Source organism: Linderina pennispora (genome assembly GCF_002104995.1).
Source record: "Linderina pennispora strain ATCC 12442 chromosome Unknown DL89scaffold_27, whole genome shotgun sequence".
In the NCBI taxonomy this organism is placed as follows: domain Eukaryota; kingdom Fungi; phylum Kickxellomycota; class Kickxellomycetes; order Kickxellales; family Kickxellaceae; genus Linderina; species Linderina pennispora.
The window spans coordinates 1-12058 of record NW_024468275.1 but is presented as its reverse complement, the minus strand read 5'-3'; the positions used below and the strand labels follow the sequence as shown (position 1 = coordinate 12058).

Below are 12058 nucleotides of genomic sequence, written 5' to 3'. Positions count from 1 at the left end.
CGGCTGGTGCAGCTGCTTCTTGGCAGCACCGAGTGCGTAGTCCGCGAGACAGCAACCCACGAGAACACGGACTGCATGGGCATGGAGGACGCGGCAGTGCACCGGCGGGACTGGGATATGGCAGCGCTGCGGGAGCTGGCAGCCACAGGGGCTGTGGGCGAGCCTGAGGCTCTCAAGACGATGGCGGATGCAGGCGGGTTCGCAGTCAATGAGGACACACGGTTTATGGTGTTCAGCGAGGCGATGGGTGTGTACCAGGCTTCGGAGTTAGACAAGCCCTGCTTGGATGTGATCGCCGAGCAGAGCGGGTTCTTCTGGCTGGACGTGGTGGATGCGACCAAACCAGAGATGGACAGGCTGGCACGTGTGTTTGGAATCCACCCGCTGACAGTGGAGGACATTCTGGAGGACACAGGCGACAAGATCGAGGAGGTCAGTGACTACCACTTCGTTGTGTATCGGGCAGTGGACGCCGAGATGGCGGCATGCCCGATAGCCATGGTGGTGAAACGGCGGTTTGTGCTGACGTTCCATGGGCGCGCGACGACCGAGCATGTGGAGCAGGCAGTGGACCGGCTGGCAGCCATGGCGGAGATCGGCGGGCAGTCGGTGGTGTATGTGCTGCTGGACGGGATGACGGACGCGCTGACCATGGCCATGCGCACCGTGGCATTGGAGGTGGACCAGGTGGACGAGCTGGTGATGGTTCTGTCGCCACTGGAAAAGGCCGATGTTCTGCAGCGCACGGGGCTGGTGCGGCGGCGGCTGCTGGCGCTCTGGCGGCTAATGCACGGCAAGCCTGAGGTGGTGCGGGCGCTGATGCGCATGACGCCCGACCTAGATGAGCGCCATCTGCTGGGCGACGTCCTGGATCATCTGGGTGCTATGCAGTCGGCCTGTGCTCATTGTGATATGGTGCTGGCGCGGGCTCACTCAAACTACATGGGCCAGATCTCGCTGGAGCTCGGCGATGCCTGTGTGGGCACGACGGTGTTTTCGAGCCAGTGGCTAGTCATCACCGCCATTCTGCTGCCAATCCAGTTCGTCACCGGCCTATTTGGCATGAACGTGCCTGTGCCGTTCAAGCCGAACGAGGATACTGGCGAGCATGAGAACCTGCGTGCCTGGATGACAATCATGGGGAGCTGCATTGCCTTTGTCGTGGTGTTTGGCGGGTGGGCAAAGTGGAAGAAGATCTTTTAAGCAATCACGTGCTGTGCGCAAATTTGGTCTTGCTAGCTTGGGCTTTTTTCGGGCGGGTCTGCTTCTGTCCACGCTTATCTCCAATATATTTTCTTAACTCTTCCCTGTACTTCAGAATTCCTCGGAGACAATGGACCCAGAGTACCGCTCAATTGCGCGCATTCTGGCAACCAGCCGGGCGCCAAACATCATTGCTGAGGTGACGCAGGACCTGCTGGTGCGCTGGCCGCTTACCGCCATGCCTCTTTTGGCCGCATCGCGGCAGCTGGAGCTCCTGGGCCAGTACATAGCGACGTTGCGCGTGCGCGCGTATCGCAACCGCATAGCATCGACAGAGGAGCGCGCACGTCTGCAGCGCAACGCCGTAGACCGGGCTGCCCATTGGCTAGTTGTGGGTGCGTGGCAGCGCGAGGCCCACGGAATCAGCGATCAGACCGACCGGCAGGCCATAGCGGCTCTATTTAAAGTGGCCGAACGCAGCTCGGGGCTGCCGGCGCTGGCGCTGTTGGCAGGCGTGCTGCGGGCAATGCAGGCTGAAAACGTAGTCGATCCGCTGGTTGAGCAATGCGCAGTGGTGCTGGCGAATGTCGTCCGGGAGCTGGGCAGCCGCGACGAGGGCTTTGGCGGGGAGAATGGAACGGCAGCGCTGATTATGGCGACTGGCGTGGTGGATGCGATGGCGCCTGGGCATGTACGGATGCTGGCCGGGCAGTGTGCGGCGATGGTCGCGGCGGTGTTGGATCCGCAGAGCGGAGTGCTGGGCATGGAGCGGATTGCGTCGCAGGAGTTCTGCCGGCAGCGCGTGGAGCATGTGGTGGTGCGAGAGATTGGCGGGGTGGTGCGGGCGCTGACTGTGCTGATCGACAGCCCGGCATTGGCACTGCCGGATGCTGCGCGGATTGTGCATGTGGTGCATGCGAATGCCACAGCCGCGGCTGCTGGCCTATGAGCAGGCGGCTGCAAAGCTGCCGGTGTTTTGCGGAGGACGCACAGCCGCCGGAGCTGCAGCTGCTGGCGGCTACAGTTCTGGCAGCGCTGCATGTGCTGGAGGCGGTGCTGCAGCGGTACTTTATCGACGACGCTGGCCCAAACGAGCAGCTGCTGGTGGATCTGTGGGTGGCTGTGGTGGATGCCATGGCCTGTGTGCATTTTGCGACGCTGGCGTTTGGCCGCTCAGGCGTCGACGTGTTCAAGCGGGCCAGCTCCCTGGCGCTCGGGGTTCATTGTGGCGCGCCCCCCGCGCGTTGCCAATGCGGCGGTGCGGCGACTGTTCCACAGCCAGCCGTGTTTGCTGTATATGGCCGCACGGCCGGTCTGGGGAATCCACGCGGTGCGCAGCTGCACAGTGCTGTTCTACATGGACTTGCTGGAGCACCTGGTTGGCCGCCTGGCGAACAACACGCTGATGACCATGGTTTTGCCGCTGGTGACGCGCTACGCCGACTCCAATGCATTGCAATACGCTGGCCCTGACTGGTTCGAGTCTGCGCACGCCGTGGTGCTGGCGGTGCTGGAGGCAGTGAATAGCGAGGACTCGGCAGTCCAAGCCGAGGGGGAATGGCGCCGCGCGGCGCTGGTGGTGGAGGTGGTGCCATGGTATACGGATCTGCTGCTGGAGCTGTATCCGGGCAGGGGCATTTCCGGCGAGCTTCTGCTGATTGCATATACGGCGGCGGTCCGGGCTGCGACAGCGCACAGCGCGCCAGTATTGGCGCAGGATGCGGATGCGGTGCCGGTGAATCTGGGCTATGCGCTGGCGTGGGAGCGTGTGGAGGCGCTGGAGCGGAAAATCGACGCCCATGTGCGGAACACCGTGGACGGCCACAGTATCGAGACAGGAGCTGATGCTGGTATTGCTGGAGCTGCTGACCGCAGTGCCGCTGGAGCTGCTGCCGAAACTGATGGACAAGTTCCGGGTGCGGTGGGAGGCAGAGCCCGAGTGGGCTATGCGTCGCGCGCTGCTGGATGCCGCCCAGGACATGGTCGTTGAGCGTGCAGAGCTGGCCCGCAAGCCGGCCTTGGCAATGTGGACATGGAAGATGCGGACCGAATTCAATGCCGCGAGGATCTAGAGCAAAACTGGTTCGTTTGTTGTTGGCGCGAATGTGAATGTGCGTATTTTGTTCTATTTTGGGCAATGTGTGGTCTATTTTCCGATTTCCGTATTGACACCCTGCCATATGCACACAGGGTGGTTTCTTCTGGTGCGAAAGAAATACGAGGTATGAGTAGAAGGAAGGATCTGGCTCGAACGTTTCTTCTTCGTCGAACGCCTGCAAAGGATTGCGCTGCTGCTGGAAGGCGCCGGATCCGGCCGGTCTTTTATAAACCGGCCCCCTCCATACACCTATATTTCCGTGTGACCAGGTGCATAAGTTTGGGGAGGGGGTTCCACCCTCGTGCATTTTCCACGCCAGCATCGGTGGGAACCGCTTGCATGTCTGCCCTCCCTCCCCTCCTCGCGGTATCGCGGCAATTACCGCGTAAACATAAATGGCGACGCTCTATAGCACTACCGAGCCTGGCGCCAATCCACAACGACATTAGACCCAGGTCTGCCAATAAAACGCGATCGCCAATATCCCTTCCACCACACCAAAAATAGCATCCCCGTGAGATCTACCACCTAGGTCATTTTATCGTGCATCGGGCATTGCACTGTCACCACCCAACGGTCTCGTTTATGAAGGATTGCTGTTTAAGCGCTCGTTCCGTCCTCCATATTCTAGGTCTTTTTTGTCGCAATCCTCGCTGCAGTAGTCCCTTTCCCTTTGTATTTCCTCGCTCACGTCGTTTACTAGCAGCGCCTGTAGATTGCCTGTCGGCTATTGATTTGCATTCACCTCCCTTGGCTCCTTCCTCCTTTGCTTCGGCTGCTGCAAGAAAAAAGGAGACTAGAAGGCGCTCATTGCTGTAGTCTCCTCGAGTTTCACGCGCTGGTAGTTGAGCGGTAAGTGGGGCCACTGCTGCTGAGTGGGGACGCAGAACGGAAAACGAGCAGGCGGCGCTTTCGCTATGATTGCTACTGCAAATATTTCGGACACCTATCTCGCACACCCAGTTTCGTTTTCGCGGGGATCGCATCATTTAGGCCTGGCTAATCGCTAGAGCAGACGGAAATGACAAAGAAAGCACAAAGGCGGGGTCTGCAGGATATGCATGCAGCCTATGGGTCGGTCCTTCAGCAGGACAGGGTATGCCCTTGCTTGACGCTTGGCTGGCTCTCATTACTGCTCGATTTGGGCAAGGTGGAGATAAACGGAATACGGGATGTACGATAGGACGACCTGGGGAAAGCCGCTATCACCGATTTTTTCCCTTTGTACTTTTTGGGCAAACCCCCTCCCTCCCCCGCCGTTTCTGCATCTCCATATGGGGTGCAGGCAGGATGCTCGCCAAACTGCATGTACGAGAAGCTGCACGTCCGACAGAATGAGGGACAGCTTTGCATGGGTCCATTTGCTCACCTATCTCCTTTCTTTGTGGTAAATGTGGGGCTGGCCTTATTCTTTCTGGCTTATCCCATGGCTGTGGATTAGAGGAAACGGCGGTATAAATAGACTGGGCTCCTTTCAGGAACGCAACAAAACCCTGTGCTTTCGGCGAGTGAATTAAAAAAAAACAGTGCTTTCCCAGCTTTATTCCCACCACGCTGTCTTTCTATGTCTGCTGCTTGTTTATTTTTCCGCATTCCACATCCTATTGACTCCCGTACTGTTTATCTCACCGCCCTAGCCAAACACACACCTCACACCTTCGCAGCCCCTAACCTATTCTTTTTCCCATAGCCATGTCGCGTCTTCAAGATCCCGAGTTTGTGCTCTCGCTTCTCAAGAGCGCTAGCGACATGAGCGCAGTAAGGCTGACCATCTCCGTCATCGTGGCCACACTCGGCTACAAGCTCTTCTACGCGCTGTTTTCTCTCGCCCCTCCGCAATATCCCTGGGCCCCTGACTGCGCGGCTGACCAACCGGCGGGCCGAAGTGATCAGCGCCACAGGCAACGCGATAAAGTGCGGGGAGCGCGACTCGATCAAATACGGCGACATCTACATATACAAGCCAAACGCGGTGTCGATTTCCAACCCATCCGACTGGAAAATGGTGCTGGGCTCGCTAAAGTTCCTAAAGTCCGACTACTACAGCGGCATCGATTTGTTTGACATCCAGAACACACTGTCGGGGCGCGACCCGAAATTCGTCAGCGTGCGCAAGCGCCAGCTGGGCCCGTACTTTGCCTACGGATATCTGGTGAAAATGGAGCCGACGATTCTGCGCTGCGGCATAAAGTCGCTCAAGAACGCGTGGGACGCGCAGCTCGCGCGCAGTCCGACCGGCGAGATCGAGATTAACTACAGCAGAGACTACATTCTAGCCACCATGGATACTATTGGCGGACTGGTGTACGGCCAGGATTTCAATTGCGTCAAAAACCGCGACAACACGCTGGCGCAGCAGCTGCTATGCTCCATCAAGTTCCAGGCAGCGCGCTCGATGATCCCGATCACCAGATACTACCCGTTCTCGAAGCTCCTGGCGCCGCTGGAGCGCCCGTTCCGCAAGTACGAGCGGTTCTGTCGGGCGGCCATTGCGAAGCGGCGCGCATACCTGGCTGAGGGCGGTGACAAGCCGGCGGATCTTTTGCAGGGCGTTCCTGGATGCTGAAGACCCCGAGTCCAAGGTGCGCATGGACGAGACCCAGATTGTCTCCGAGTCCATGGTGATGATGGCGGCGGGCGCCGACACCACCTCAAATACGCTGCTGTGGACCACACATCTATTTATGCTGTATCCGGCTGTCTATGTGCGCGTCTGCAACGAGGTGCGCGAAAAATTCGCTCCCGACCACCTGATCACGTACCATGAGGCCAAGGCCCATCTGCCGTACCTGGAAGCCTGCATCTTCGAGACCATGCGCCTGTGTCCGATTGCTGGCGGGCAGGCGCCGCGCGTAGTGCCCCAGGCGGCTGTACCATTCAGGGCCACTTTCTGCCCGCAGGCACCGAGGTCTACCTGAACTTCCGCGGCGTACACACCAACAGAAAGACATGGGCTGATCCATTCCGGTTTGTTCCAGAACGCTTCCTGGACAACGACGAGTCGAAGCGCAACTTCTATGCCTTTGGTGGTGGTGCGCGCACCTGTCCAGGCCGCAACCTGTCGTGGGTCGAGCTGTTCACAATTATGGCAAATATGCTGAAGGACTACGAGCTCCGGATGCCCGATGATCTGACGTACCTGGGCCCGGAAATCGTGGACGAGCATGGGTGTCCGAAGAAGATGGACTCAAAGTCGTTCTTTGTTAATACCCCGATTTACCCAGACCGCGACTGCAGGATGGTCTTGTCCAAGCGCGTCTAAAAGGGCTAGAGATGGCTTTATTGTTTTTTTTATTCACCTGTATCAATTCATTCCTCTGTCTCCGTGAACATTTCCAGCTGTGTATGCTGCTAGCCAGGATATTGTACATGCTAATGCTGGTCCAAAGAGCCTATGCACCGCAGTTTACAGCAGATAGTCTCGGCTCGCCCAAAGAACAGCGATTCCTTATGTCTCTTGAAACGTATACCTCTTCCTCCCTGCGCAACCTGGAATACCACAAGAACATTGTGCTCTACAATGGCAGGTTCGACACCAGACAAGCCGCCGCAAGGTCTGGCATGCAGGCCTATCGCATCGTAGCTCGGTTTCCTCACGTAACCCTCCTGACGGTGGATGTGAATGACGATACTACTGTTGTTGCTGGAGTGATACCGACAAGCGGTGCCACTGTAGCTAAGGCGCTAATCGACAAGGTCTCAATGGGAAGTGCCAGCGCCATAACTCGGGGTGTTCCTTACAAAATAGAGCAGCGAGATATGCAGCTGGGATGGAAGTTTACGGACGCGAGCGGTACTGACTACAAGTGGAACACTCCAATCAAAGGCAATCGGTGGGAGCTGCGAGATAGCAATGGGTCTGTTGTTGCGACACTCAATATCAGGAAGTTCCATCCTGAAAAGCTGGAGATTAGGCCGAGCATGGACAAGCAGCTTCGCACCCTTGTTTTAACTTCGCTGATCTTTAGTATTGTCACTGTCGCCAGTCAGGAACCCAACCACACCAATGTGGCATACGAGCTGCTAAGGGGTTATTGATTGCTGCTTAGGGTATCCAGCGGTGGGCCATTTGAAGGCAATTGTGCTACTCGGTATGCGTTTGCACTTTATCTGTCAGTAACATGATGCCGTATGTTCTTGTTTAGCGTCTTGGTTATTGTAGCGCTATTGTCAGCTCACCTTGTTCGCGCCCCAGAAAGACAGAATGCTGAGTGTTAAATTGTAAGTTTATTGTACTTTTCAAGCACCAGCAACTCCAGCAACCTCTACTGCAAATGCCAGGGCAATGTTTACATAGTGTAGCAAATGCTGGAAGCTAACAGTGCTGATATCGTCTGATGGCGTGTGCATGTGGGGATTCCCAGTGACAAGCGGGCTTTCACCAGGCAGCACAGCACGATAGCCGGCCTCAAACCAGCTTGCATGGTCGGAGCACGCATATCCGCATGAAAAATCCTGGGTCTTCAGGTCGGTGTACTCGGACACAATCTGGCGCAGCAGCGAGGTCGAACCAGGATCTGTGTTGTCCGTCAAGATGCCAACCACAGGCGGGCTAGTTGGGAATCCGGTCATGTCAAGCTGGAGATCAACTACTACTGGCCGCATCGCTTTTGCATACATGTGCGCAATATCAGCCGAGCCCAGCAACCCGACCTCTTCCCCTGCGTAGAAATGGAACTCGATAGTCCGATTCAGTTTCAGCTGACTGCTAGCCAGAATCCGCATAACTTCCATGAGCACAACAACACCTGTGCCGTCATCGTCGATACCTGGTGCGCTGCCATGCTCTGGGTCGAACTTGTTGATGCTGTCAAGGTGAGCAGACAAAATGACAGTCTCGTCGCTGCGTCCCGGGATTTTGGCGATAATGCTATTCTGCGGAAACGAATGAACGAAAGGCACAACCTCCACACCGCCAATACCAGCAACCACACTGGTGATTTGTTGCTGCAGCCAGAGTGACGACTCACGGCCATTGCGCGAGTTGAAAAACCGGTTGTGGAACTTTGCCATTCCTTCAAGGACACGACGGGGGAGTGCATCAGAAATGTTGGTAAATAGCGGCTTGATGGCTTGCTGTAATGACGGCTGGCCGGGAATGTGCAGCTGCTTCTGTCGGAGACTGAGAAGGCTGCTGTCGACGTCAGTAATGTCGCGGAATTTTGTACCGGATCGGCTCAGATTGAATATATCGTTCTTGGTTAGCCACTTCTTGTCGCTCGGCCCTGTCTGTATCAGCCGCTTAGAGGCGTAGATATCCAGATTTCCCTGGACTCTTGCCGCTAGCCCGCAATGGAAAACGACAAAGAAGGCGAGGAAGGGTGCATAGAAAAGCATGCTGAGGGTTGAAAAGCTCTATGTTCCGACGAGACGAGGGCAAGCGGACAGTATTTATTGATGCCAAATGCCGTCCTGCTGGCCAATTAGGCAACCTAGACCCGATCACCGCTTGAGGCTATGCAGAGCTTGGCAGCAAACAATCGGCCCAGCCGTGGGGCCTGTGGGGACGATCTGTGTACGAGTTTTTCACCACCGCGCTACTAACCACGGGCCGCAGCACGAGCTGTTCGCTAGCTCCTTTTCTTCTTTACTTTTCTTCTTCACTTTTCTTTGCTCCCTTGCTATTACCTGCTACCAAGCAGAAGGCCTACGCATGGAAAGACTCGGAGCTTGCAGTATCGGCTCGCCCTGGCCATGGCAGTGGGACTTGGAGCGCAACGCATGCGCACGCAGACTGATCTTTGAGGGCGCGATCCCAACGGTGTTTCTGGGGATCTGCTGGTGGATCGGTGACTTTGGAAGGCCTGGTACCCTTACTTCGTCAGCCAGGCCACTGCTCAAGGCGGGTGTACGCGTTCCCGACAATAGGGTCTGGGTCGGACCGGCAGCTGTATTGCTGATGATCGTCCAAACTGCTGTTCAGACGGCCCGGGCTACAGAGCCTGCGTCGCTCGTGCTGGCAACCGAATGGCTGATCGTCAGCCTACTAGCCACCATGCAGGCTGCCAGGTATACTAAGAGCGACCGGTTTGCATTCCGTGGGCTGTTCAGCGGTGTGCTGTTTGGATTTGTCCTCGTTCAGCTTGCGTGCTCGGCGCTGGAGGAGTATTTCTCCTTCTTTGTCCGCAGCCAGTGGCACACGCCAATGTGGGGCGAGGATATGAGCTCAGTGGCCGCAGCGGTACATGTAAAGATGCTGGTAAACTGTGTACTGCTGCTGCTGCTGCTGGTTGTACACCCGCTACCGCAGTGTGATTATGTTGCTGGCCGCGTTTCCCAAATTGCAGGTTGGTTGCCGACTGCAGCCAAAGAGGCTCACTGCGGTCCCAGATGCCAAGCTTGAGCCGTATGAGCTGAGCCAGCCTCTGCTCTCGGTTCTGCTGTTCAACTGGGTCAGTCCTATCCTCTCTGATTGTCGTCGAGAGCACCAGGTATCACGCAGCGATCTGCGTGTGCCGCCAGATAACTGCCAGGTCAGCTCAGCGTACGCCCGCTTCTCAATGGGTGCCAAGCCTGGACAGCCATTGGTAAGGCAGCTGTTCTCTGTGTTCAAGGTCGATCTTGCAATCCAGATCGTCTACACTTTTTACAACACCTTCTCGGACTACATCCAGCCGTATCTGATGCAGCGCGTTCTGCGTTTCATTGGACGAGTACTTGGAGGATTCGTCGCTTGGACTGCGGTTCGGGTACTTTTTGGCGGCTATGATGCTGGCAGCTAGTGTAGTGGGAACTGTGGTTGAGCAGCAGCAACAGTGGCAGTCGCGCGGAATAAGCATGGAAATTCGCAATGTTCTGGTGGCGAGTCTGACCCAGAAAACATTGCGCCGGCGAGCACACGAGTCCAAATCCAAGGATGACAGCAGCAGGGACTCTTCAGATGGACGGGTCTACAACATTCTGACTGCTGACGTCAGCCGTGTTAACAAAACTGCGGAGATGTTTGGATCGGTCCTGTTTAGCCCCTGCCAGCTTATCATCGGATGCTTCTACATGTACCAGCTGCTTGGTATAGCTGGGCTCTTCGGAACTGCGATGATAGTTGGCGTCATGGCCGTTGGGCAGAGGCTGATCGTTCGAGCTAAACGAATCGAGGCACAGATCGGGCGTTTTAACGACCAACGCCTAGAGACAATCAGCGAGGTCATCCACGGATCATCTCTGTCAAGCTGTTTGGGTGGTGCTCAAAGTTTATCCAAGTTGTCGGCATTAAACGTGCGGTGCAGCTGGAGGCGCTGTGGCAGAGATCGAAGGTCTGGTCGCTGCTAAACCTGTGGACAGTCGGGATGATGCCGGTGATCATTTTTGTTGTGCTATTCGTATACAGCTTCAACGGTCGGCTGGATGGCGAGACGACGTTTACAGCCATTGCTGTGTTTCGGGTTTTGCAGCGGGCGATTTTCTGGATGCCGGGTGGCGTCTCACACGCGATCTCTATCTACGTTTCGCTCAAGCGCATCGACGAGTACTTGCATGAGGATGATGTGCAGCCTGCTGGCGAGAGAGTCGAAGCAGCTGGACATGACGTTGGATTTAGCCAAGCCCAGCTTGTTTGGAAGCGAGCCGATGACAGTGCGGCTGCTGAGGAAGGGACTCCACTTCTGCTGCATGGCAGACAGCCTGAGGATAGCCAGGCATTTGCGCTGCGCAATCTCACTGTGCGCTTCCCTCAGGGCGGTTTAACGATTATCGGAGGGCCAACTGGTAGCGGAAAGTCGTCACTGTTGTCAGCACTTGTCGGCGATATGACTGTTGTCAGTGGTAATATACTATTCCTATGTCAGCAAACGGCGTATGTCTGACATTGCGTATGTGTCGCAGGAGCCCTGGCTGCGAAATGCAACCATCCGTGACAACGTGTTATTTGGCGAGCTGTACATTCGAGACCGCTATGAGGAGGTTCTACGCATGTGTGGACTGAAGCCTGATCTGCGCACCTTCGTTGCTGGGGATCAATCGGAAGTTGGCGAGCGTGGGATCACACTATCGGGTGGTCAGAAGCAGCGTGTAGCACTGGCTCGGGCCATATACTCTTCGCGGAGGATTCTGCTGATAGACGACTGCCTGTCGGCTGTGGACTCGCATACAGCCAAGCATATTTTGCACACTTGCTTGCTGAGCCAAAGCCCGCTGATGCATGGTAGAACGCGCATTCTGGTAACGCATCATATGGCTATGTGCCTGCCGCACTGCCAGTACGTCGTGATGATGCGCAGTGGCGAGATAGTCGCAAAGGGAACGCCACAGGAGGTCTCTGGTGTGCGTTTGACGATGTCGCAGCTGCTAGTGACGGCGAAAGCCAGGGAGAGCAGGCGCCAGCCGTGCAGAGGCAGGCGTTGGAGGACCCGATGCCGAGGATGAGTACAATGATGAGCGCAAAAGTAGCTGCAGATACGCCAGCAGCTGCTGGCAGCCAAACTGGCATGCAGGAGGCCCGCCAACTGGTCAGCTCATCAAAGAAGAAGTGCGTATGAGTGGCACGATTAAGGCCAGCGTCTGGGCCGGATATTTCGGCAAGCGGTGGGTGGATGCATGTCGTCTTTTGCGCGGTTTTGATTGTTGCTGTGCAGCTGTTGAGCGCGTATAAGGACTACTATCTGGCGCTCAGGGTGGGCTCAGATAAGTCGCATGATAGCGAGTCGTTCCAGTATGCATGGCTTTTTATCTACCTGCTGGTGAGCCTTTCGTCATCGGTGCTTCGGATGGCGGCTATGCTACTCACGTACCATGGTGGTCTGCGCGCCTCGACTATACTGA

The 12058-nt window shown here is 56.4% G+C and overlaps 5 protein-coding genes across 5 annotated transcripts; 4 read left to right on the top strand and 1 right to left on the bottom strand.

Annotated features, from left to right (window-relative positions):
• Positions 1-312: 312 nt before the first annotated feature.
• Positions 313-1080, top strand: DL89DRAFT_213141 (uncharacterized protein; the record flags this gene model as incomplete). The annotated part of the gene is made up of 1 exon (XM_040884237.1): positions 313-1080. A coding segment is annotated over one exon (768 nt), but the record flags the coding sequence as incomplete, so codon positions are not given.
• Positions 1081-1333: 253 nt separating this feature from the next.
• On the top strand, positions 1334-3275 carry DL89DRAFT_296140 (uncharacterized protein; the record flags this gene model as incomplete). Its single annotated transcript, XM_040890716.1, has 5 exons — positions 1334-2104; positions 2133-2174; positions 2206-2366; positions 2398-3004; positions 3042-3275. The coding sequence occupies 5 exons, from the start codon at positions 1334-1336 to the stop codon at positions 3273-3275; spliced, it is 1815 nt and encodes a 604-aa protein (XP_040739675.1).
• A 1718-nt stretch (positions 3276-4993) lies between these two features.
• Positions 4994-6627, top strand: DL89DRAFT_279385 (putative cytochrome P450 monooxygenase; the record flags this gene model as incomplete). Its single annotated transcript, XM_040889572.1, has 4 exons — positions 4994-5016; positions 5105-5852; positions 5878-6153; positions 6183-6627. The coding sequence occupies 4 exons, from the start codon at positions 4994-4996 to the stop codon at positions 6561-6563; spliced, it is 1428 nt and encodes a 475-aa protein (XP_040739674.1). The 3' UTR covers positions 6564-6627.
• Positions 6628-7558: 931 nt separating this feature from the next.
• On the bottom strand, positions 7559-8539 carry DL89DRAFT_205510 (transferrin receptor; the record flags this gene model as incomplete). The annotated part of the gene is made up of 1 exon (XM_040884067.1): positions 7559-8539. A coding segment is annotated over one exon (981 nt), but the record flags the coding sequence as incomplete, so codon positions are not given.
• A 955-nt stretch (positions 8540-9494) lies between these two features.
• DL89DRAFT_310800 (uncharacterized protein) lies at positions 9495-12056 on the top strand (the record flags this gene model as incomplete). Its single annotated transcript, XM_040890972.1, has 7 exons — positions 9495-9588; positions 9632-9990; positions 10049-10554; positions 10629-11062; positions 11086-11093; positions 11123-11441; positions 11498-12056. 7 exons carry the CDS (start codon positions 9495-9497, stop codon positions 11773-11775), a joined length of 1998 nt encoding a protein of 665 aa, XP_040739672.1. The 3' UTR covers positions 11776-12056.
• Between the last annotated feature and the right edge of the window lie 2 nt (positions 12057-12058).